This window comes from Candoia aspera, chromosome 1 (genome assembly GCF_035149785.1).
Source record: "Candoia aspera isolate rCanAsp1 chromosome 1, rCanAsp1.hap2, whole genome shotgun sequence".
Lineage (NCBI taxonomy): Eukaryota > Metazoa > Chordata > Lepidosauria > Squamata > Boidae > Candoia > Candoia aspera.
Window position 1 is genome coordinate 22,338,628 of NC_086153.1, and position 24,448 is coordinate 22,363,075.

General features: G+C 41.7%; 2 protein-coding genes across 4 annotated transcripts in view; one reads left to right on the plus strand and one right to left on the minus strand.

The window, feature by feature from the left end:
• Positions 1-1,746: 1,746 nt before the first annotated feature.
• On the plus strand, positions 1,747-10,973 carry LOC134495017 (sterile alpha motif domain-containing protein 12-like). Of its 2 annotated transcripts, none has more exons than XM_063300266.1 (4): positions 1,747-1,968; positions 5,018-5,156; positions 8,492-8,783; positions 9,621-10,973. In XM_063300266.1, exons 1-4 carry the CDS (start codon positions 1,868-1,870, stop codon positions 9,623-9,625), a joined length of 537 nt encoding a protein of 178 aa, XP_063156336.1. In that variant the 5' UTR covers positions 1,747-1,867; the 3' UTR covers positions 9,626-10,973. The 2 variants fall into 2 exon arrangements, with proteins under 2 accessions (XP_063156336.1, XP_063156344.1); XM_063300274.1 differs by having other exon boundaries at positions 1,752-1,968; positions 8,507-8,783.
• SELENOI (selenoprotein I) overlaps positions 10,875-24,448 on the minus strand; it is a 55,515-nt gene continuing 41,941 nt past the window's right edge. For both annotated transcript variants that reach the window (XM_063300256.1, XM_063300250.1), the window contains exons 6-10: positions 21,782-21,890; positions 18,108-18,156; positions 17,670-17,850; positions 16,130-16,312; positions 10,875-15,037 (exon numbers count right to left, since the gene is read on the minus strand). In XM_063300256.1, the coding sequence (XP_063156326.1) occupies positions 14,909-15,037; positions 16,130-16,312; positions 17,670-17,850; positions 18,108-18,156; positions 21,782-21,890 (651 nt within the window). In that variant the 3' untranslated portion in view covers positions 10,875-14,908. The remainder of the gene's footprint in view (positions 15,038-16,129; positions 16,313-17,669; positions 17,851-18,107; positions 18,157-21,781; positions 21,891-24,448) is intronic.

A 24,448-nucleotide genomic window follows, 5' to 3' on the forward strand; every position in this document is an offset into this window, starting at 1 on the left:
GAAGAAAAATATAGCTTACTTTTATTCAGTAGATCTGGATACAGGTAGGTTCATAGTAGAAAGCACTTAATCATCATTGGTTCTTTGCAGACACTTTCTATGTGGAATAGAAAGTCTGCATGCAGGCGAGATGGTAGGGAGAGGGCTGCATTCCTGCAGCACCTCTTGCTTGCAAGTTTGCCAGAAGGGTAATGGAGATTGTTAATCCCCAAGCCCAAGAAGGAGGAGGAGGAGGAAGCCAGGTGACCCATGTGACATCCCACAAGCACAATAGAGATGCAATTTGCTAGAGCGACCCCCTTATGCTTAAGAGACAATGCTGAATTGGTCCCTGATAATTCCAATATTCTTTACATAACTCAACTGGCAAAGTTCTGGGAACCACAGAACGTATGTTCACTGCAGCAGTTGGCCACTCACTGCTGCCTGTGTAGCTAATGGAGGAGTGGTTAGGGAAAATCTTGCCACTATTTTCTTGATACTGTATAAGGATTCACGGGATACCCTTAAACAGATTTGCCCTTAAACATATCTAAAGTTCAGCCAGATGCTGGTACTGGATACCCTTCATCCTATGTTGGGCAAGGCTGATCAACAAACAATCTGCTCAATACAGGCTACATAATGTAGAAGGCTGTTGTAACTTTCTGTAAAAGTGACTATCTGATATCTGCTGGAGGCCATTTCTTCACTAGTGATTTATGTTGTCTCTTACGGGGGTCATCTACTGTGGCAGCCATTCACAAATGAGGACAGCCTTTATATTGCCATAGTGATAGTTGAGTGATACTATAAAACAATATAAATCACTAGTGAGGAAATATGGTGAATACTTCCACTGAAAGAAAGCCCACCATCCCTCAGAATAGATTGCTCCACTATCAAATAGTTCACATCATACATTGCTGTTTAGCCAAATTCTGTTTCCTCTAGAATGCTTGCGCAAACAGGGAATTGGTTGTTTTTGTTCCAAGCAACATGTAAAGCCCAGTCATGGGAGTAAATTTGATAAGCAGCTCCTGCAGAAGGGGATAAATAAAGGTTTGCTATTTGCTGAGGTTTGCTCTTCTCTTTCTTTCTCTGGAAATCTGCTGAGTAGAGAGAATGGTGTTGATATGCTTGCTTTACGTACAAGAGGTTCAATTGCACCTCCCCATTCCCCAAGGGGATGGGAGTGAGGGAAGAAGGCTGAGATTCACTCTCTCCTTTCAGATCGTATTTCACAATGACATAGTCAGATACACCCACCTCCAAGCAGAATGTGGAGTTAACCACATTCACCCCAGGGCAGGTTGAGACATCACACAGCGTCGTGGACTGGATATATACCTATGGATACAAACTTAATCTATAGTCTGAGTCTGGGTACCTCCAAGGCCTACCTACTTACGGTTTAGCTTGTTTTGCAAATGAGATCCATATAGGTATGAACCATTCTTGGCGTGAAGCAGGAGGCATGATCAATCAAATTGTAAATCGCCTTGTAGTTAAACATTGATGGGTGTGTGCATGCCAGGCTGCGTATGAGCGAAAAGAGGGTGCTTCAGATTAGACAAACTTGGAAGACAAGGAGGAGGGAGAGAGTTTTCCCATACAGCTCCCACACATTCTTGAACATGAACGTGCCTGTTTGGTTGTGCGGCTGCAAGTCAGGAAAGACGAGGATTCTCTTGCCTGGATTTGAAATCGGGAAGGGAGGAGCAAGGAAGAGACTGAGGAAGGGGAGGGCAAAGAACTAAGAAAATCTCCAGGTTTGTTGGGAGATTAGCACAAAGAGGAGGAACAACTACCATCGAGCCAGGCTGAAGCTGAGGGAGAGGAACTGCGAGGGCAGCGTCTTAAAGGCCATTCTGGGTCTTCTAAGTGGATGAGATACCTGGCACGGGTCCACAGCGTCAGAGCTCACAGGAATATTTGCCACCTTGAACTCCGCTTCTACAACATCCCTGAACCCTGTTTCAGCCGTGAGTGCATATCTCTCCTTGGACTTGCAGGTGTTAACTACAGGGAGGGCTTGAACTAATGTTCTCACCAACATTTGTCCACAGTCTGGAAGTGAATTTGTAGCTGTCATGTTTTAAAACTGCAAAACTGAATTTTGGAAATGGGGTCACCCGCACAATTTGCTATCAATGAGGTGCTGATGCATGGAGGACCTTGAAGGGGTCCAGGCATCAACCTGGAGTGGCAGGTGCTACTGGGACAGACTGATTCTCATGCGTGTTTGACCCAAATCCACCACAATACCTCTAAAATTTTATTTGGCACAACCTGGGCAAGGTTTGTTCAATCTCATGAGGTTTGAAATTCTCTAACAGGGATGCTTTAACAGTAGAAGCACCACAGTACAATATCTTCATTGTTAAAAGGCAAAATAAGCATGTCCAGTGATCAAAACAAAGCAGAACAAAATTAGAACAAAAAGAGCAGTGAAAATTTCAGAAGTGCAATATTTACCCAGGGTTTACTTCCTTCTCTGGGTTTGACTTTGTTATTTCCTTTGGAAGAAGGTAACCGAAGGCTTGCAGAGCTTGATCATGTGTTAGTTTATCACAAATATACAGGTTGGACTTGAGTGGCGGCAGAAGATATTACTCTAAGCCAGTGTTTTTCAACCTTGGGAACTTTAAGATGTGTGGACCTCAACTCCCAGAATTCCCCAGCCAGCAGAATTCTAGGAGTTGAAGTCCACACATCTTAAAAGTTCCCAAGGTTGAAAAACACTGCTCTAAGCCATTCACTAGGCTGGTTAGGGATGACAGGGCTTGTGGTCTATTTATCAGAAAGGACTAGATTGGGGGAACAAGCTACGTATGTCAATATCACGGCCACCCCGTCTTTTCTTTCATTTGTGTGTGTAAGAGGGAGGAGGATTTTGTACAGAGCTTCTGATGGATGGTGAGGCTCCTAACGTTTCTGTTGAGTCATTTTGCTTCCATCTCTCTAACTCACACTTCGAATGCATCCTAGCAGGTGCACTATTTGCTATTCCTTTTAAGGCAGGCTGCTTTGTGTTTGTGTTCTATTTGGGTACTAGGATTGGGCAAGATATTGAAGAAAGGTGATTGTTATATAAAAAGATGCCTTTTAGAAGGTGACAGGGTGAGGTTTGTATTGGAAGTTCTGTCAAATCCAGCATGCCTCATTTGCATGTGAATTAACATGTAAATTGAGTTGTCCCACAATGCAACTCTGAGGAAGCTGTTTGTTGCCACTCCCACTTCCTCTTTCCCTCTTCCTTCTTCTCCACCAGAAGCAAGCACACAGATGTGTGCTGCTCTCCTCCATTCTGGGCACCGTGGTGGGCCTGGAATTCCCCTTTCCTCCACACAGCTCTTGGCAACTGTAGGGCTGAGAGTTTAGGGCAAAACTAAGTATTTAGAAAAGAAAGAAGAACAAAGGAACTTCATCTTTTCCACCAAGATGGATGTAGCAGAAGCAACATTAAAGTCAGTAAGAAATTCCTTTTACATATCTCAACCTAATGTGTCTAGGTGTGTGATTCTTTATTTTTATGAGGGCTGAATGTATAAGATCCATAACCTGTATTTCTCTGGCATGCTCATTGAAACTATTTTAAAGATAATCTTTTTCTGTGCCAGCTTCTCAGCTGTGTTATAAGCTCTGCTCCATTTCAGTGGTTCTAGCAGGCCACTAAATTGGCTTCAGTTTGCTAGCTTTGTCCCATACTCCAGGACTTGTTTTTAGTATCCCGTATTTAAGAAACTCCTGTTCCATTAAATACCAGCCTTTGGTTTCATTTGACCCAAGTGGGCATATGTACACGGTCTTTCCTAGGCTATGCAGTGTCTCCCCAGTTAAAAAAATATTTCAAAAAAGTAAGTTTATGTTTATCAAAATGGCTAAGATTTCACCAGGAACTAGAGGGAAATCAAATGTGAATTACATCATCGTTATTTATTTATTTATTTACAGTTATTGGCTGCCCATCTCCAGTGGACTCTGGGTGGCGTACAAAACTAGGGAAAGCATAAAAACAGCTAAAAACACTGAATCACACAGACAGTCCAGACTAAAATAATCTGATAAACAACAAAATTAACAAAACAGCACAGGGACCTTAAACAAATCATAAACATCAACCCAGACCTGGGACCTAAGCCAGGTTTTCAAAGCTTTCTGGAACCCTAGGAGAGAAGGCACCATCCTTATCTCTGAGGGATGCTGTTCCAGAGGGTGTGGGCCTCAACAGAGATGCCATGCTTCCTCGGTCCCACAAGATGACAGTGTTTAATGGAGGGGACCTGGAGCGCATCCACTCTGCTGGAATATACTGGGTGGGCAGAAACGATTGGAGACAGTCTCTCAGATATCCAGGCCCTGTGCCATACAGGGCTTCATAGGTAACAACCAGCACCTTGAATTGCACTCGGAAGCCAACTGGCAGCCAGTGCAGCTCATGTAGCAGTGGTGACACATGGGCACGTTACTGCTTGCACCATTGCATTTTGAACTAGCTGTAGCTTCCAGATGGTCTTCAAGGGCAGCCCCATGTAGAACACAATGCAATAATCCACTCGTGAGGTGGACCAGGGCATGAGTGACTGTCTGAAGGGCCTCCTGACTGAGGAAAGGGTGCAACTGTCACACAAGACAAACCTGTGCAAAGGCCCACCTGGGGGGCCTTATGTTCCCTTACATCACATGAAGGAGTGCCAAGGGGCAAGGAAAAGCATAGCGCTTGCTGAACAAGAGGTAAAATGGAAAGAGGACTTTAACCCTGGGGCACTTGGCTCCCATCAACCTTCTCCCGTTCTAACGTCAACTTGCTGTCCTGGATTGTTGACCTTGCTTTAGAGAAGGGAGGCCTGGCTATGGCGCTCCAGCTTTTGAACAGAAGAGTGACTTTTAAGCTTTGTTGATGGCAGACCTTAGTATTTACTCACCGGCTGGCAGCCTACTGCACTATGAACCCAACACAAAACCACTTGTGCTGTGTATACCGAAGGACTCCAGGATCCTTTCCTTAAAATGACTCTTTTTGCTTCGTTAACAGCATACTGTCCACGTGCTTCACAACATTGTGTGTTGGCCTCCTTCAGCCCATGATCCTGATGGAGAGCAACTCTAAGAGGGGATTGGGAGACTTGAATGGCATGGAGGAATCACAGGGAGAGCCCGCATGCTCCGAGAAGGTGAGCACTCCTCTTCCTGGAAATTAACTAAGCACTTTGGACTCTGCCTCCTTTTCTTCTTCTGGCTCCAACAATCTGCAGTAAATGTTTTGTCCTTATACAGAGTGCAGATTCTGGAACTGGAACTTTTACGATTTAGAGTTAAAAAATGGCTAACTATTTACATTAGATTTATTCTTGCCAAAATGCACTTATCCATTACTCCACCTCTAAGACCTCATCTTAGATTATATACTTTGCATTCAACCTCCGAAAAGTGCTTGGAAGCATGCAGGGGCTGAACGTAGCACCTGCCTGCAACAACTTAAAGCAGCTGCTTCTGCATGTTCTGAGGCAGCGTTTGGAGAATGAATCCAAAGTGCTGCTGAAGCCCTTGATCAGAACTCCAAGCGATAATGGAGGTGCCCTCAGACCAGTAAGAGAAAATGGGAACCTCAGAGGCTGCTTCATGTCAGGTAAAACTAAATGACCTGACATTGTATTCCAGGACATCTGATGAAAAAGGGTCTTCTCCATCCTCTTTATCAATGATTATCTTTTACTGAAAATGACAGTTACTGAATCTGGTCCACTCTGTACAACAAACAGATGCTGTGTTACTAAACTATGGATTCCTTCCAAGCTCTTCAATAATTTCTACTGGTTAGTAGTGAATAATAATTTTTGTAACTCCATACTCCCCCAAGGGACAGAACCGAATCTGTAGAAATATTACGACCAAATAGGTTGGTGTTGGCCAGAGACTTTTGTTGGTTTAGACATTACAGTATATTTATTGCATTGTTTTCATTTTTGTCTAGGTTTTAGTTGATTTTACAGTATTTCTTGTGAAATCTGCTGAACCTAGAAGATTTCTTAACAATGGCTTGGTCACAAATGCATCCTTTTTTGAGCAAAACTGGTAGATGGCACTAGTAGTTGAAGTCTAGGTAGCATTAGATTAAATAAGTTTGGACTAATTTCAAGCTTTGCTTTGCAATAGGCTATGGCACGAGAACAATCTTGATCAACCTGATAGAGGACTTTGGTCTAAAGATAGCAGGCATTTCTTTGATCTCCCAACAGCAGCTTTGATGCTATCAGACTTGATAACTAGCCAAGCAAGGCTAGGAGATTGGAGTCTGTAGCAATAAGGTTTTCCTCTCTTAACCTGCAAAATGCGTTCTAGAAAGTAGTAGTGGGCGTGGGAAATCTGAGGTTAGAGTACCATCATCTCTCTGCTCTTTAATATCTGTACCTTACCCCTGAGTGAGATAGGTAGTGAATGAGTGCTCCAATGGGTAGGTAATTACTTGGATCAAGATATAATTGTTCAACCAGTTCTGGATGGGGTTGCTATTCACCCCAAAGGAGTCTGAGAGTATTTCCTGAACCAACATTCTCAGACATCTTAGTGGCATCAGTCAGATAATCTCATCTTCACTTTTTTTGCTAGCCGAAGGTTTTTGGGGCAGGAGTAACCTGGTCACAGTTACTATGCTTTGGTAACTTGGAGGACAGATTTCCATATATCATTCTCCAGGACCATCCAGAAGCTTCAACTGGTGTAGAATTTGGCAGAAGAAAAAAAAATCCTGGGATTCTGAGGTTGAGATACTTCAGTTTAAAAATACCTCCATACTAGTGCCAAGTCAAAGCATTTATTTGCCCAACCTCTCATTTTGTTGTATTATTTTAAATCTTAGGCTCTGTTCCTTCAACATACTTAATCAGCTCAGCTAAAGAATTAGTGTTGCACATTAACAATATTCTAACTCTTAATCTTGGGTTTGTTTTTTCGGGTTAATATGCTGTGCAAACACAACCCAGGTCGTTCATTTACATCTTGAGACATTCTGCACACCCAGAAAATGGGTTAGTTTAGTAATCAGGTGTGAATGTCCCTTGTAACATGTTATATCTTTCAATCTGTTCTCCAATCTTTGTTGACATGTAGTTTTCTTGGCTTGCCATTTTTCTGGTTTCTCCTTTCCAATTTCCTGATCTAGCCCATAGCCCTGGAATTCAGGTGGTTCCCTCATTCAAGTCCAAAGTCAAATGCTATCACCTGATGTGACTGTTTATTTGTAAATGTTTATACCTGGGGTGCCTGAGTGAAGGCAGAGGTAAATATTATTTTAAAGAAGAGATACATATGAGGCCCTGCCAAATATTGCTTGTATGTACATGAATCTTTCTGAAGTTGGGATTCTATCAGAATAGTATATACAGTCCGCCTTCCCTTAAGGTCTCAGAGCAGGGAGTTAAAAAGTTACCCTATAGAATAATATCTTGCTATGTACATCTGAGAATATTCTAGTGACCACAATGTAATGCCTGTCTTCTGGTGGTCTATGTAACTAACGTTAGGATTGGTACAGTAAGCTCCTTTGGAGGAACGTTGTGATTCCAGCCTATGCAGGTAGTCCTCAACTTACGACCAATCATTCAGCGATCGTTTGAAGTTATGATGGCACTGAAAAGGACAGGTAGTCCTTGCACTTACGACTAGTCCTTGCACTTACGACCATTGCAGCATCCCTGCGGTCACGTGATCATGATCCAGGCACTTGGCAACCAGCTTGCCCTTACAACAGTTGCAGTGTCCTGCAGTCACGTGATCACCATTTGTGACCTTCTCAGCCAGCTTCTGACAAGCAAAGTCAATGGGGAAGCTGGCAAGAGGTCACAAGTTGCGGTCATGTGATGTTTTGCTTAACTGTGGGTGATTCACTGAACAACTGTGGCAAAAAGGTCATAAAATTGGGTGCAGTCACATGATGCCTCACTTAACAAATGAACCACTTAATGATGAATTTTCCAGTCCCTACTGTGGTCGTAAGTCGAGGACTACCTGTACTCCTCTATTTTCTGTCGTCGGATTGCTGATTTTCAGCTCATTGAATTTTTCCATTTTCTAAAAAAAATATCATTTTGCAACTTTGGGATTTTCCAAAGCATTGCCTATAACTCCACCTCATAAGAAGTTGTCTAGGCTATATAATAAATCTTCACTCATCCCTGAAATCAGGACATAAAAGAAATGCTTCGTTTAAGATTTTGAGTATTGCCTGCTTATTGCGTAGGAGGGAGGGGTGCAATTCATTACTTTTTCTTTTTCTTAAGCATATATTGCCCTGAGAACCTTCCACTGCAGTCTAGTTTGCAAATCTACTTAATAAACAGAAAAAAAATCCTACTTGTTTAACAAATGTAGCTTTATTCATGTACTTTTGTTACTGGGACAGAATTAGGAAAGGAGTGAGAAAGATTCAGAAGGCAAAACTTCACTTCACTGTATGGTTGAACGCTGACACAGTGAAACCAAAGGCAAAATAAATAAATTAAAAGAACAGTCTGGTTCCTTGCAGGGCTCAAAGGAGGAGGAAGCAAGGCGGCCGGTGGCGCAGTGGACGGCAGCCGAAGTGTGTGCCTGGCTGAGAGGGAAGACCTTGGGAGCACCAAGCAGCCCATTGCTGGAGGCAGCAAATAGCCATGCCATCTCTGGCAAGGCTCTCTTGCGCCTATCCGAGGAAACCCTGGAGCGCATGGGTATCATGCCCAAGAGCCTGCGTGAAGACCTATTGCAGGAGATTCTCCTCCTGCGCATTCAGCAAGAAATGGAAGATTTGCTGGACATTTCAGATGGTGAGTGATGGTATTTGCTTAAACCTGTCTTAACTGGGACCATATGCTGTATTGGCATTGGGTGGAATCACAACCATCTGCCAGACTTTGGGGGGAAATGGAGCTGGATGGCCGGAGATGATTGTCATCTCTGTGTAGAGCATGCACAACACACCTGCCCATTCTTCTTGCATGTCTGCTTCATTCTTAATGTCCATGTCAGAAACACCATCAACAGTCTTAAGAATGCACCAACATTTCTGGCAGCCTCACTGTTCTGAGGAGTTGCTAATCCTGTCATCTAGCACAATATTGTCCCTACTGACTGGCAGCAGGTTTTCAACTTAAGTCTTTCCCTGCTTTACCTGGAGAGATTGAAGATAAAATCTGGGACTTCCTTCATGCAAAACAGAGATTCTACAACTGATTTACATCCTTGTCTCCATCTTGAAAACACTAAATAATCTGCTAAGAGTAGCAGTGGAATTGGAGGAATGTCTTTTGCAATGGGGATGAGGCCCATGTAGTTAAGATTTAGAACTTCTTTCATGCTGTTGATCAGCAACCTTTTTTCATCAGCTGATTGCATTACTTGAATTCAATACTGCACAAATGCTCTATTGCCTTAATATGTTGTATGAGCCAGGCTGACATATGGTTTGTTTGGACGCAACAGAGGTGTTTTGTTAACTCGAGCTTAGTTTTAATTGTGCTGTATGAGTTTATGGTAGAGTCAAACTAAGGATAACCCAATTGCAACAGCATGTGTACAGGTATACATATGTTATGAGATAGTTTTCAGTTTTTGCCACAGTCTGGCTTTGCATGGTAACTTCTGCCTCTCCTTCTCTCACACAGAATAACACAGGAGACCCAGCAGTTAAAATCACAACTGCCTGGAAAGCAACCACCCTGAAGCATCTCTAGCATCGGGTACTGGTGTCAGCCAAGCCTCCAGTTGGATTGTGAGTTTATGGACTGGAGAAAGTAAACCAGCAACTTGAGACTGGGACTCAGTTCTCCATACCTAGTGCAAGTCCTTTTGCAGAAAAATATGGACTTGGAAAAAGAGGCTGTTCTATTATTATTACCCCAAAATGGGGAGAACTGCTGATAGTTGTTGAAAATGGACATCTGCTCTGGGCTGTTCTGCTTAAGGCAGTGGTTTTGCAGCAATGTGGGGTGGGGGGGGTGCCGCCATGGGTGACTGGTAGTCAATCCTTGGAGACCATTCATGGTTTCCAGTTCATCTTATGAATAAGCCTATTGACATCATATAATATCAGGGACAGGCACTCTGGGGCCTTTCAGATATTTTGAACTACAACTCCCCAACGCCTTGACCGTTCCATGTCTAGGCCTGATGGGAACTGAAGTCTGCAGAGAATCAGGCTTCCTACGTATTATGCTATGGTGGTAGTTCTGGATTAAATGTTTCTTTAAGGGCTTCAGGATCATTTCTGAAACTGGAACATCATGATGGAGGCAGAATTACAGCCCTAAGGGGATGGAAAGATGACTCAAAAAAGATGTTTAGTCATAGACAGGCAACCACACCATTTGTACTCTATGTCATATTTAACCTTCATCTCTTTTCAGACAGTTGCAGACAATTTCTTTCATTGCCAGGACAGGAGCTATTTTTCCTTGCTCCAAACTCCTTTTTATTCCATGTCTCCTGGAACCTAGATCCATCCCTTCCACCTTTCCTGGCAACTTTTGGAAAGAACTTGCAGCTTCCTAATTAGGAAACAAAGCATTGTATCAGCATTTTTTGAATTTCTACACATTTTAATACTTTTGCTATTTGTTATATTGATATATGTTATAATTTTATTTGTAAGCTACTCTGACAACAGATGTTGAGTGGCAGATTGAATTTTTTTCAAAAACAACTTTGTAAATAAAATCATGCACATTTAGTGCCAACACAAAAGAGACAACATTAAGTATCTTACTTCTTAGATCTCTGTGTTACAGCCTCCCAGGCCCAGGAAGACCCTGTTATGACCGTCTTGTGTCTAGTACTTGTTTTGAACAGACTCAACTCAGAATTAGTAAATACAGCCCTCCAATACTTTCATTTCCTGAATGAAACAAACACGCAAGAGATGAGATATTAAAAAGCTTGGAAAAATTTATTGAAGTTTTATGTCATAATAGGCTTTTGAAGTTTTTAAATACAATAAATATTTACCAGTAATAATAGCATTTAATGGATCAGAATTCAAATCCATTGCCAGAGTGTCAACCTCCCACAATATATAAGACAGACATGAATCTTAATGAAGGGTGACAGATTGCGGAGCAACCCACAATGACATTACACAGTTTCCTATTGAAAGTTTTTCCACTAACAATAATAATAATCTGTACAGTCAGTTTTGCTTTGACACAGCTAGTGACACAGCTAGTACTGCCCAGAATCTGCTGGACTGAGTGCTTCAAAGAATACAAGCCAGAAGTTCCCTTGTCCAAGAAGGGTGGGGAACCGTTCCTGGCAGTCAGCACCTATGAAGACCAAGGCACACACCCTCTTCCCCAAAAGAGACCCAGTTGTCATGTTCCCTCCTGGAGAAAAAGCAGGAGTAAGTAAAGCTATCTCTTCCACATTTGGCCCCCCAAGTATGGCATATTACAAAGAACTAATGATTCCATCTTTCACTTGACAACTTCCTGAAAATAGCTTCCTGAAAATGCCGAAGTCACAGAGTTTCTCAGAAAGCAAGGAAAACCAACTGGTCTGATATTGATGTTTGGTTCATTCCTGCTTCCAGATAGAGCCTACTCTGAAAAGGGCACTTATCTTGCCTGCATTCCAGAATCAACATACATGCAGAGAATGGATCCCTATCTATTCCTGCTCTCTTTTAAACTGAGAGCAGTTCAACAAGTGTTGAGTGGAGAGGTCTGGAATACCATCACCACTAAACTTTACATCCTAGAATTACATTTCAAGCAAAAATGGCACTAGGAGGGGTGGGGTGGGGGACATTGTGGCCTCATTCTTCATTGAATCTGTGGGTAGATGCCAGGCTTCTTGGAATATTTTTATCCAACATACTCTTTCCTGAAATCATGGTGGAGAACAGTTAGCAATCTATGTGAGGTTTAACCACCTGAATGATTTGGTAAGTCAAACTGAGCATAGCCCAAATGCACAATTCTCATTGGACTGATACCAACCACAAATCATCACAGTTCTAACTAGTCAGCATTCCACAGGTTTTCTTGCTGTTCATATCCAGTTCTGAACTGTTCTAATAGGCAAGGGCTATACAGGGAATTTCTGGGCCCAGCCCAGTGCCTGTCTACTATATATCTGCCTCTCTGTACAACCCACTTTTTGGATTAAGCTCTGCTAGCAGAGCCTGAATCTTGCAGGGCTGCAGAGGGCTATGTGGCATCAGGCCCCTAGAGTTGCTTTGCCCAGGAATCATCAACCACATTTCCAAGGTTTGCTTTGAAGGGCCAAAGCACAGATACCAAGACAATAGCCAATCAAGGCAGAACAAGCATTTGTTTTCGGAACCTAAAATGGGACTATTATTTGAAATGGCGAAAGAGGATGCAAGGAAACGGCACATTACTGAAGAACTAGTTACAACTGCCCCCATCACATCCTATGCCATCTTCTATTCACTGAGGTAATCTAGGAAGCAAGATGAGGTTAGATTCAGAGAGAACTTGAAACCATTGGTTACACCAACCTCTTGAAGGCGGAAAGCAAGTAGCAAAATGTCCAGCTCCACTCTTTCAATACTCAGTACCTTTATTTGCAGAATATTTGAGATGAGCCCAAACAGGGTGCTTTAAACCCCACAAATGGTGCATTTGACTCTCACTGAACTTGTAGTCAGTTTTAATCAGTAATAAAATAAAGAAAAATACACAAACCTATTTTCCTGTTTTCAACTTTAAAGGTGCTATACTTTTACTTGGACAACACTTAAAGTATGTTTTAAGACAGCTGACTTTTCCCTCAACTTGAGGAGAGTCATTTAAGGCACCAAATTCCTTATTGAGAAGCCCTGATAGGTAGGAAAGTGGAATCACATTTTTTTTCCAATGAAGGCAGACAAGTAAATCTGCCTCATAGTATGCCAGCAAGTAAATGCAAAAGCAAATGTCAGCCGGAAGCTACAGTGGCAACGTTCTTGACCGTGACAAGCGTGGATATTCCCAAGTAATATGTATGCTTCCAGGCAGAATATAAAGGAATCATTTACTAGCTCACATTAAGCCTGCATACATATAAGGAACCCTGCCTCCCAAGAATACTGGCTTCTGTGGATAGCCATCACTTTCTGTCCAAAGGATTCTCGAGCCACAGTAGCCTGTGCAAAACTATACCATTGATCTGACGACTCTTTGTTTCCAAGACAAGCGCTATTATTCCAAAGAAAGAGACCAAGGACCGAATGTTCCTACAATGATTTGTTACTCAACCGTAAAGACAGACCCTTTCTCTGAACTGACCACCTTCTTAGAAACAGAAAATGGTTCCAAGAGACTCTAACTAAGTGTCCTGTTTCTTACTGTCACTTATGATTGACAGCTGATTATTTTATTCTAACTGCTGCAACATCAAATATTCAAGCAAGTTCAATTCCTCTTTACACCCAATTTCTACCCCTTGTGCAAAGTGTTTCGATAAGAACAAAAAGTTTCCTTACCCCATTTCAAGTTCTGTTTCACAGCAATGGAATATTAAGTAAACAAAACAAAACAACAACCCAAAAAATCAAAATTGTTTGCCATCCATGCCTAGAAATTTCTTTTTCCTGCTAAAATTGAGAATCAGGGCTTTCCTTGCACATTGTCACACCAGACATGGCATTTGTGGTAAAACTTGAGAATCAGAAAAATAAAACTATTTACAGAAAAGAAGGGGCAGGAATGAAGGTAAGAACTAGCCCCAGGATTTTACACTGCATAAACTTTGCTTTTTGACATAATGTTTCATGTTTACAAAAGAAAAGACAAATAATAATTTCACAATTCAACGTTTTCTACAGAATGGAATGCGTCATCCACAAAAGGGAAATGAAAAGAGTGGGCCTCCCTCTTGTATCAAACCATCCATAAAGTTGCCCCTGCCATTAATTACATATGAAAAATCTTTTCTGCACTCAGTTTCTTCCGGGTGCAGCCTTTCCAAGAAAATTGGGTTTAGGCTGCACTCTTCATTTAAGCACACATACACAAAAAGTTTCTTCATCAAATAAGGTACAAACAGAAGAGAAAAATCAGTGCTGGGTCTTCACCACCACTCAGTTGTTCAACAGATTCCCAACCAGATAATAAATGGGGAAAAAAAAACCAGTTGGTTAGGGACAGCTACTAAAACCGAACGTGGGGATCAAAATCACTTGTGTTTCTTATTTTCAAGAGAAAATTCAATTAATTGTACCCAAGGAAAGCAGTGTCACTTGGAAGGAGTGTGCACCACACCTAATAAACAATTCTGCTGCAAGCCTATCTTTTCCCACAAGACAGTAATGTTGTTTATCGCAATCACATCTTAATCCTACAATAAACATGAAGGAAGAATGCCTGCTGTTACTCAGTCCTCCCCAATGCTTGAACTTATTGCATCTGCTGTGGCACCATCTCTCTCCATCTGAGCCACAACTTGGAGGGAAAGGATAAAAAGGGCATTTGGGAAAACGTAACTGAATAGTCATGGCTTAATGAAATTAGGACTTCCAAGCTCTTTAGAAAAGTCAATTCTTTCTTTCTTAAAAAAACAGCAACACAACCCTCTTGTATAATTGGATCTCTGATTCAGGATGTGGAACAGTCCCTAATTATGTACTTCAGTTCCCAAGGGTAGTTTTGTGGGCCCACATTCTCAGCATAGCCATGATGACTGTTCTATGGCAATCTTGTGGTTCTAAAGCCACTGCCCATGCCTTTGTGCCTGATGATCTTTCTTTGAAGATTCCATGAAGTCCCCTCCTGATCATGTGGCTTTACTGCCTGCACATTTCTGAAAGGTGGCATGAAGCAGCAGGGGAGGAGACATGAACAACAGCCCTCTCTGGCTTCTGGGTCCTATACGTTCTTTGCCCCCAAACCATCCAGAGTGGTTTATATCTAGTTCCATGGTGATGGTTGAAGTATATTTACACAGGCTACCAAATTTACAGTGCCTCTGAAGACCGCAGGCTGATGCTTTCCTCTGTTGATGCCTTTTCCATGTCTAGTCAATCAGAGCTGGGCTTTTGTAAAGAAAAGGTTCGGATGTTGAAGTGTTTACTAAGCTGCCTCACCTAGATTGGAAAGAGAAGAGAGCAAATGAAGAATGGTGGATAAGCCTGAAAACAGGGCTGGGCACAGCCTTCTTTCCTCTGTGCATCCCTGTTCCTTGTCTGGGGCACATTAGCTTTATGCCAGTCTACCAATTCTCTGGACAATCCATTTTCTTCTTGCACTATGTGAAGGCAAAATAGAACTAGGAAGAGTATTCTAGGTAAACAGGTGATCCTACCTTAATAGGTTTGAAGGATGTGTTGCAGTGGGACGTTCAAAAGCCATGGCTAGAGCTCTGATCTTTAAGCAAGGACAGAACATCAAGCTCTTCTGTTGTTGTTTTTTTAAACTATTAATTCAGAGTTTTGAATTCCCTGCCAATCACTGCGACACCACATCTTTCATCCCCTTTGGTATCTAAGATGGGGTCCAAGCATTAGCATATGGGCACCACATGTTTAGTTCCCTAGACTTAAGTCTCTCAGTACAAATTTAAACCTCAAAATCACCCAACAGTTTGCTTTGGTTCTATTCTATCTAGAGTAAGAGAAACTATATAGAAAATATATCTATGCTGGTTTTCACAGCCAGCATCAGTCCAGTGGTGATGAGCTTCCAGGCTAATCAATTAGACCGCAGCCTATTAGCCTGGAAGGTCATCACCATTACACAGAAAATATATGAAAAGGTGGCTTTTCCTTTCAAGAATGAATGAAAAGCTTGTCTTTATTCAACTTGTATTGCTCAATGGGAACCCCTATTCAGGCTCTAGTCACATACCAGTTTCTTTAAAAACAGATTTTGATCTTACATTTTAGGCAACTAGAATTTATTTAGCCAGTTGATAATCCTGGCTTACACCAATCCCATTCTCTATGGCAAAAATCTTGTTCATCCACCACATTCCATGTGGTGGATGAACGAGATTTCAAAGTTGTGAAAGGGTTGCCTACATATCAACCAAGGAGATAACTGAAGGGGCTTCAATGGGAAAGATAAGCGAACACATCCGTATGTCTTTCAAAGTTATCTCTACAGATGCCATAGGTGGAAAGTATAGCTATGCTGAAATGGACAGTGGAGGGAGCCCCAAACCCTCTGGAATGGCTTACCACATTTACTCCATAATGAATGTGCGCCAGCGTAATGAAAATGGTGACTAAATAGAGGAGAATCGTTTCCTGTTCTGGTACCAAGTCTGACATCACTGCAAGGATAACAAGCGCTAGCGGAAGAAGCATCCAGTTGAGCGGCTGACATCGAGTGCTGCTCATTTGACTGACGATCAGTCGACACTGGAAGGGCAAAACATCAGAAGGAAGTTGAGAGAGAAGGGGAAAACTTTACTCTATCTTTCCTCCCAACCTGGGCTAGTTGAGAATTCTGAGAGTTACAGTCTGAGCACACCTCAAGGGCAGGAGACTGGGATGGCTGTTTCAGTCCACCCAGCACCTGTGTTCCTCTCCAGGTAATCCACTGCTCCAGTAGTAAATCATTTTGGGAATGTAAAGGATTCTGAGAATATCTACAAGGTCTCGATTGATCTTTCTGGCTGATCCAGTGTAGCACCAGCCACCGTTTTGACTGCTAGCTAAACGTCCCATGAGGAGCTGCAAATACCCAGGCCCCTTCTTGAAAGGTGCTCTCTTTCTACACAGCAAAGCCTGTAACTTGCAAGAGATATCCAATCACACTTGGTTCTGTACTGTTTTGTCTTGGTTTCCTTGCATGCCCTTTCTCTTTCCCAGCTGCATACCCTCCAGACTGTAAGAGAATCAGGCACCTGGAAGAGGCCATTTAGACTCTCACATCCAAAATTCCGCTCTCCCTCAATTGATGGCTGTTTAGCCCAGTGTTTTTCAAACTTGGCAACTTTAAGATGTGTGGACTTCAATTCCACACATCTTAAAAGTTGCCAAGTTTGAAAAACACTGGGCTAGACTGTGCTTGAACACAGGCTTTCTGAATAACTGATTCCACCACTCTTCCTCATAAAAGTAATTAACTGTTAAACTACTGTTAAGTAAGAGTAATTTTTAATAGTATTTGACCAGAATCTGCTTTCCTGCATTATAAATCCATTAATCTTTATAATCTCTATCCTGACAAAATACGGAACTTGTTGTGGTCTTTTGGGCATTATCCTTTTAGGTCAGTGTGCAAGAAGAGCATCCCCAGGCTCACAAGTGACCTCCCAGCATTCCTTTAGAAGCTTCCAGAGTGGGTGGGACCAAAAACATAGGCATTTTTATAATTCTTAAGGCACTCATTTCAATCCCACCCAAAAACCTGGTCCTGGCCCTCCCCAATTCTGGAAAGCAGCCCTCAATGTCTTGTTGTAAACCAGATATGACCCTCAGGTCAATGGAAATTGCCCACCCTTGTTATAAGGCCCTGAGAATTTCTACTGTTTTCATCTCCCCCCTTCCTGTTTAGGTTTCTCTTTTCAAGGCTGTGTTGGACTGTAAATAGCTCTGCTGGCAGCCACGTCAGCTGGAAATTGTGGGAACTGTAATCAGAGCGAGAGGCAGGGTGCCTGGTCTGGGAAGGTGGCTCAGACAAATGGACAGCCAATCAAAGCATCTTTCCTCCTGCTGGCACCCGCTGAACCTTTTGAATGCCTGGCTTTGAAGCAGAAAGGATGAAACTTACAGAGATATTTGCGAAGGCTGTCCCAACCATGAAATAGAAGAGGCGCGGATGGGTTTCCAGGATATCTGATGGTGACCGGAAGATCCAAACGGTGCACAAAAGGAAAAGCAGGACCGGGGAGAGGAAAGGCAGCAGGGCTTCGTAAAAGGAGTAGTGCTTCAGGGTGCTGTTGGCATAGGCTCTGAAAGACAGGAGGCATCAAGGAGGGGCTTGGTGAATGAGTGGGCCAAGGCAAGGTCATTTGGCACAGGTGAGAACCAACTTTTGAACAGCAGTTGGGAGCCTTGCACTGCAGCCAAAAATGGAGCGCTTGGCATCTCCATGCCCCTTCTGAACTTGAAAAGCAAAGGGAGAGTAGATGTTTGCCCAATTCACTTTGCTTTTTCAACACTCTCTCCATGGCATGGACTCTACCCCTTGACAATGAAAAACACTTACTTGTAGTAATTGCTCAAGCTCATGGGAATGGTCACAGTAAGTGCACAGCCTAAGAGGAAAAACAAAAAACAACTTACTTTTCCAATAAATCTGTCTTGTTCCTTCAGGCAAAAGCAAAAGACCCAGCCAAATCTATTCTGATTATTTTCTCTCTACTTGAGAGCCATGCATATTGCTATACATCAAAGCAGCATTTGAGATACACAGAAATTAGTGTCAAAAATTAATGACAGTACTTTTCGGGTAAATTCCAATTTAAAAATTTATACATTTTTCTTCCTTTAAAAAAGGAAGTTCAACCATGGTTTATTTAAACCCTAAATAGTTGAGCACAACACATAAACTATACAATGTAGTTTACAAACCAAAAGTGGCCAGATTCACACTATTAAACTATAATCAAGCAAATCATATTATACTCTGTGCAATGTATGAACTGGGCAAAGAAATCAGTTTCTCAGATGATTTTATATACTCCCTGTTAATGGAGAACATTCAAAAGTTGGAACACTAATTCATAATTTAGACTTGTACTATTATTACACTCAGGCCTAATATTTACAAGCCTGTTAACATGATTTACAATGATTATTTGCTACTTTTCAAAAGCAGCTACAGTAGTAATCAAAATTATTCAACCCCCATTGCAAATCAGGTTGATTGTCAAAATGTACAGATTTTCAGCTCTTTGCAATGAACAAATCAAACAAAACCAGTTGAAATAGCTCAACACAAGAATGCTTCAAGTGGTGTCCCCAAAGTCAACTGAAAATGCAACTTATAATGACTTCACCAGTCTCAAAATTATTCAACCCCCTGAATAGAATCACCAGCATGCAAAACAGGTGTTGTCTCAAGCACACCTGATGCAACTAATCAAGGGCTTCATTAGTTGTACCAGGTATGCTTGAGCTGGAACACATGAAATACCTGAACTGGCTAGGGGTTTGAGTGTCATGTTTGACTGCATGTTAGAAATACAGTATGGCTAAGCCAAACGAATGGTCCAAAAAGGTAAGAGAAGAGATCATCGCCCTTCACAAACAAAGAACAGGATACAAAAAGATAGCGAAGGCGCTGAATGTTCCTAGAGACACCGTTGGAAGCATAGTTCTCATGTTCAAAGTTACAGGAACAGTGGTCACACTACCTGGACGGGGCAGAAGAAGGAAGCTGTCAGTGGCTGCAACCAGATTTCTGAGAAGGCAAGTTGAGGGAAACCCTCGAGTGACTGCAAAAGACCTGCAGCAAGACTTGGTGGCAACAGGCACTGAGGTCTCAGTGAGCACAGTAAGGCATGCACTAAACACAGAAGGTTTCCACGCCAGCAAGACGTACACCACTACTGACCCAAAAGCACAAGAAAAGTTGGTTCCAATATGCTCAAAATCATACAAATAAGCCACAGAAGTTTTGGGATTCTGTTCTGCGGAGCAATGAAACAAAACTGGAACTTTTCGGCCCGATGGATCAGCGGTGTGTCTGGAGGAAGAAGAATGAAGCATATGCTGAAAAGAACACTCTGCCTACAGCTAAGCATGGTGGTGGCTCGGTGATGCTCTGGGGCTACTTTGCATCCTCTGGCACTGGAAACCTGCAGCGTGTGGATGGCAAGATGGATTCATTGAAGTATCAGGAAATCCTAGGAGAAAATGTCATGCCATCTGTAAGGAAGCTGAAGCTTGGGCGTCACTGGACCTTCCAACAGGACAATGATCCCAAGCATACCTCAAATTCCACTAAGGCTTGGATGCAGAAGAAATCCTGGAAGGTTCTACAGTGGCCATCAGTCACCTGACTTGAACCTCATAGAAAATCTCTGGTGGGATTTGAAGAAGGCGGTTGCAACACGCAAACCCAAGAATATTACTGAACTGGAGGCCGCTGCTCATGAGGAATGGACTAAGATTCCTCAGGAACGCTGCCAGAAGCTGGTGTCTGGCTATGCATCTCATCTGCAGCAGGTCATAACAGCAAAAGGGTGCTCTACTAAGTTGTTGTTTATTCGTTTAGTCGCTTCCGACTCTTTGTGACTTCATGGACCAGCCCACGCCAGAGCTTCCTGTCGGTCGTCAACACCCCCAGCTCCTCCAGGGACAAGCTCTACTAAATACTGAAGATGTTTGCCATGAAGAATAATTTTGAGACTGGCAAAGTCATTATGTTGCATTTTCAGTTGACCTGGGGGACACCACTTGAAGCATTCGTTGTGTTGAGCTATTTCAATTGCTTTTGTTTGATTTGTTCATTGCAAACAGCTGAAAGTCTGTACATTTTGACAATCAACATGATTTGCAATGGGGGTTGAATAATTTCGATTACAACTCTATAGTTCCAGGCAAGGGGTTAGCAACTTGGAGCCTGCATGTCCTTCCAGTCCCTTCCCCCAAGATCTCCAACAATGCATCAATAAAATTCAATTGATACTGATGAACAATGGTGTATAATTTTTGATTCTGAAAGGGAATTGCAATAAAATAAATGTATTAAAGCTCCAATAGCCTTAATACTTACCCCCAGAAAAAACAAAACAAAACCCAAAAGGGGAGTGAACAGGCCAAACTTATATCCCTGAGGAGACATCACAACACAACTTTGTCCATTGTGGCCTCCTTGACAAAGATAACTTTTAAAAAAGCAGCCCCTGATGCATAAACAGTACAGTGTGTCTGCTCGCCACCATATTTGCTTTATACTAGCTCAAGTAATGTTATGAAGAATTATAAATACTTGTTGCAAGAAGGGGGCAGCTATTAGGATTAGGTTTATAATACATATTGGAAGAAGTCTGTATCTGAATTGCAGTAGTAAATTGCTGAAGGTCAAGGAAAAGATTTTCATCTATTTGGCTTTTTTTTTTTTTTTTTACTGTTTTCCATATGTTTTCATATATTTTCATGTCTTAGCAGGCAGCAATATCTGGTGGAGTTTGCCTTGCTTGGGAAGCTAAACTGGGTTATGCATGGTTAGTCTTATATGGGAGACAACTAGGGTATCAAAGCTATAGATCAGACTTGGATTCCAGAACAAGGAAGTGGAAACCACTTCTGTATTGTTGCCAAGAAAATTAATCTCTACACTTTTTAATATATATCCATTTAATTTATTTTTAAATTAAACTAGATACTGTGTTTAACATAACTCAGATCACATTGTTCTGAAGTATTTGAAACGTATTGAAACAATCTATATTTTTGTTTATGTTAAAGGAATTAAAGCACCTTAAAAATTTAAATTAAAGCTGGAATTTCTGCTGGCTACTTTTGCTACATTACTGATCACCATTTGAAATCAAGGAGACACAGCTGTCCCTCAAACCAACATCTATTTGTTTTGGAGTAAACATTTTGGATACTTATGCAATTTGGAAAGTTTAATCCAGCCAAAGGTAATAATCTGTTTTTTTTTCTCTGCAGTTCAAAAATATGGTTCACATTTACCCCAAAAAGTACAACCCTGATGTATAGCATTTCACATAAGATTCCCTGCTTTTGGCCACTTTAATACACCAGTTTTAATCTATTTTAATATTCAATTACTATTGCTCAGTGATTTTAAGTGAGACATTCTCTTTTACGTTAAGCACAAGTAGCAAATGTTTTCGTGATAAAGAAATACTAGGTTTTGGCACAAAGCCATTAGAAAGATACAGGTTTCTGCAAGAATCTTCTTACCAACGATCATTGCAACGAACAGGTCTTTATATAGAAAATGAAACAGGAAAGGGTTGTACCAGGCCTCCACTCCTATGATGGATGTCACTATGTATACAATTGAAATGGTCTGGAAAGGAAGACAGAATTACAGATCTCTATAATAATCATCAATCCAGCAATTCCAGTTGACAAAATTGCCTAGAGATCAAAAAAACTCTTGCAGGTATTATAATATAACATGAATGTTGTTGGTGGAAAATATCCCAAAGCAGTCTTTTCTTCCTGTATCTTGAGAGCGTGGTCAAGGCTCTCTCATGAAACAGTACCCGGGGAACTTGCCCATTCACAAAATGATTAGCATGGGGGATACTAACAGTCAGTGAGCATCAATATATCAGAAAACTCTGAGGACAAGCTGAAGGAACTTGGAGTGCTCAGTCTGGAGAAAAGACATTCGCAGGGAGACACAGTATCAGTGTTTGGGTACATAAAAGAAGGCCATAGGGAAGATGATCAGGAAAGATCTTCCTTGGCCACAGAAACTAAGACCAGAAATAAAGGGTTTAAACTGCAGCTACCTAGATTTCATTTAAATATAAGGACAATGTCCTGACAGTAAGATCTATACAATAGCTAATAGTCTATCTAAAAAGGCTGTGAGTTTTTAAGAAGAGGCTGGATGCCGAACTGATTTTCCCAGAGTGCAGAGAGTTGGACTAGATGATCCTTGTGGTCCTTTCCCTTCATTTGCATTTTACAAGAGGCTGGTGCACTGTGGGTATCCAGAGACTGGTAAATTTTATGGATAGGGAAGGGGAGCTGAATTGACCCAGTACTCTTTTTTTTTTTTAATTAACATTTTTTGGGAACAAACCCTGTAGGCTAAAAGTGTGAGTGTAGAAGGTTTAATATCACAAAATACACACAGGCCAATCCAGTTGAATCCTGAAATCACATACCAAGAGGAGGACAGGCAGAAACTTTTCATCCAATACTCTTCCTTTACAGGTATGAGGTTTCAGCTGTTAATGGGTTTCAAATGTAATTTCTCTTCCCAGATTTATGAGTGAGCATTGTGTAGAGAGGACAAGGAGCCAGACGTTAGTGTGAGAAAAATCAAGGTCCCCTCTGCTTAGCCATGCAAGTATTTAAGTCCAAGTCAATAAAACCTGCACGCAGCAAATGGAAGAGGGCAAAGGGCTCTTTCGAGGTTCCAACGTGGTGACTGTTCAGAATGTTCAGTGGGGCATCCTGGAAGCACAGAAAGGAAGTGCCTGCCCGCTAGCATTCCAGGGGGAGGAGTGGCAGATGTGGACAAATAACACCGACCAAAATAACTGTAGCTGGTGTTGTTTCCCAAACAAAGCTACTTCTGTCACAGTCTATGGCACCCAAGCCTGTCAACGAATGTACTCAGATGAATGTACTATGAATGCCATCCAGTATGTTGACTGGGTTTGTCTATGAAACATGCAGATGAAGGAAAACACATGCTTTGCTTCTCAGAATTATACGTCACAGGGGGCATGACTTTAGAGGAGACATGCTCCCCACCCACTTCCTCCTGTGCCTGAAAAGCCAGGGTCTTATCCAAAACATCTATCCCTTAGAATTTTTCGAAGTACTTTAAAAATGTAAATGCATCTGCTTCTTGCTTTATTAAGGACACCGTTTAAAAGCTGGTCAAAAGTATCACCTTCTTCAATTAGCTGGAGTCCTAATTTCTTTTTGCAGTTCATGATAATAATATATAAATATAAATTTTTATAAGTTCATGTAGCCCAAATGAATCAGTGCAGAAATTTCTTATACAGACCAATTTCATTATGCTCGAAGAGAATGTGCTTTTATTGTTTGTGTCAGTTCTCAGCCTTTGGATAGAATGTTTGAACTGACATTGAACTGAGTTCAGGTGACTTACTCAAGGCCAACTGATTACTGGACTACAGTAGTAAACAGAGATCAGGAGAACAGTTTGCCAAATTTCATCTCTAAATAGCAGTTGCTCCATTGTCCTATGCCTTACTTTCATAACTACAATTCCTCAAATTCTCTGGATATGAATCAGGATTCTACAAGCCTGATAGGTTACTGAAATACCTTTTGCTTCCTAGGTAGCGCCTGCATAATGCCATAGCCATTATACCTATTTGCAATGAATGGAAACCGGTTGAAGATTCAGGGCGAAAAGATATTCTTCCTTTTGACTTTGCCGCTTGTGGAAACTACCAGTTAGTTTTGTTTGCAAACTGTAAGAATGGTGGCTCAGGCAGACTTTTTAATAAAAGACAATTCTTCTTAACTTTTTTAGAGGGGATTTTGTGTAACCTACACTAGTCCATCACTGGGAAATTTGTCTGCATAAATATGTCCTTGAACTGAGTGGTAAATTGCACACACAAGTCAGTCTGAAGCTCTCTGCTGCTTATAGGTTAAATTAGAGTTTTTAAACTGTAGGTCAGAGCCCCCTCAGGGGATTCTGAGCAAATCTGAAATGGGGTTGAAAATTTATTTGAGCTCATTCACAAAAGGCCACAACACTATTAGAATTTGCTCCTGCTTTTTCTGGATGTTCCACAGTTGCCACTACGAAGAACAAGCATCATTCCAAATGTATGTAGAACGAGAAAATTAGAATGGCTGCCTCAAAAATAAAAATCCGTATTTCAGGAATTATGCAATACT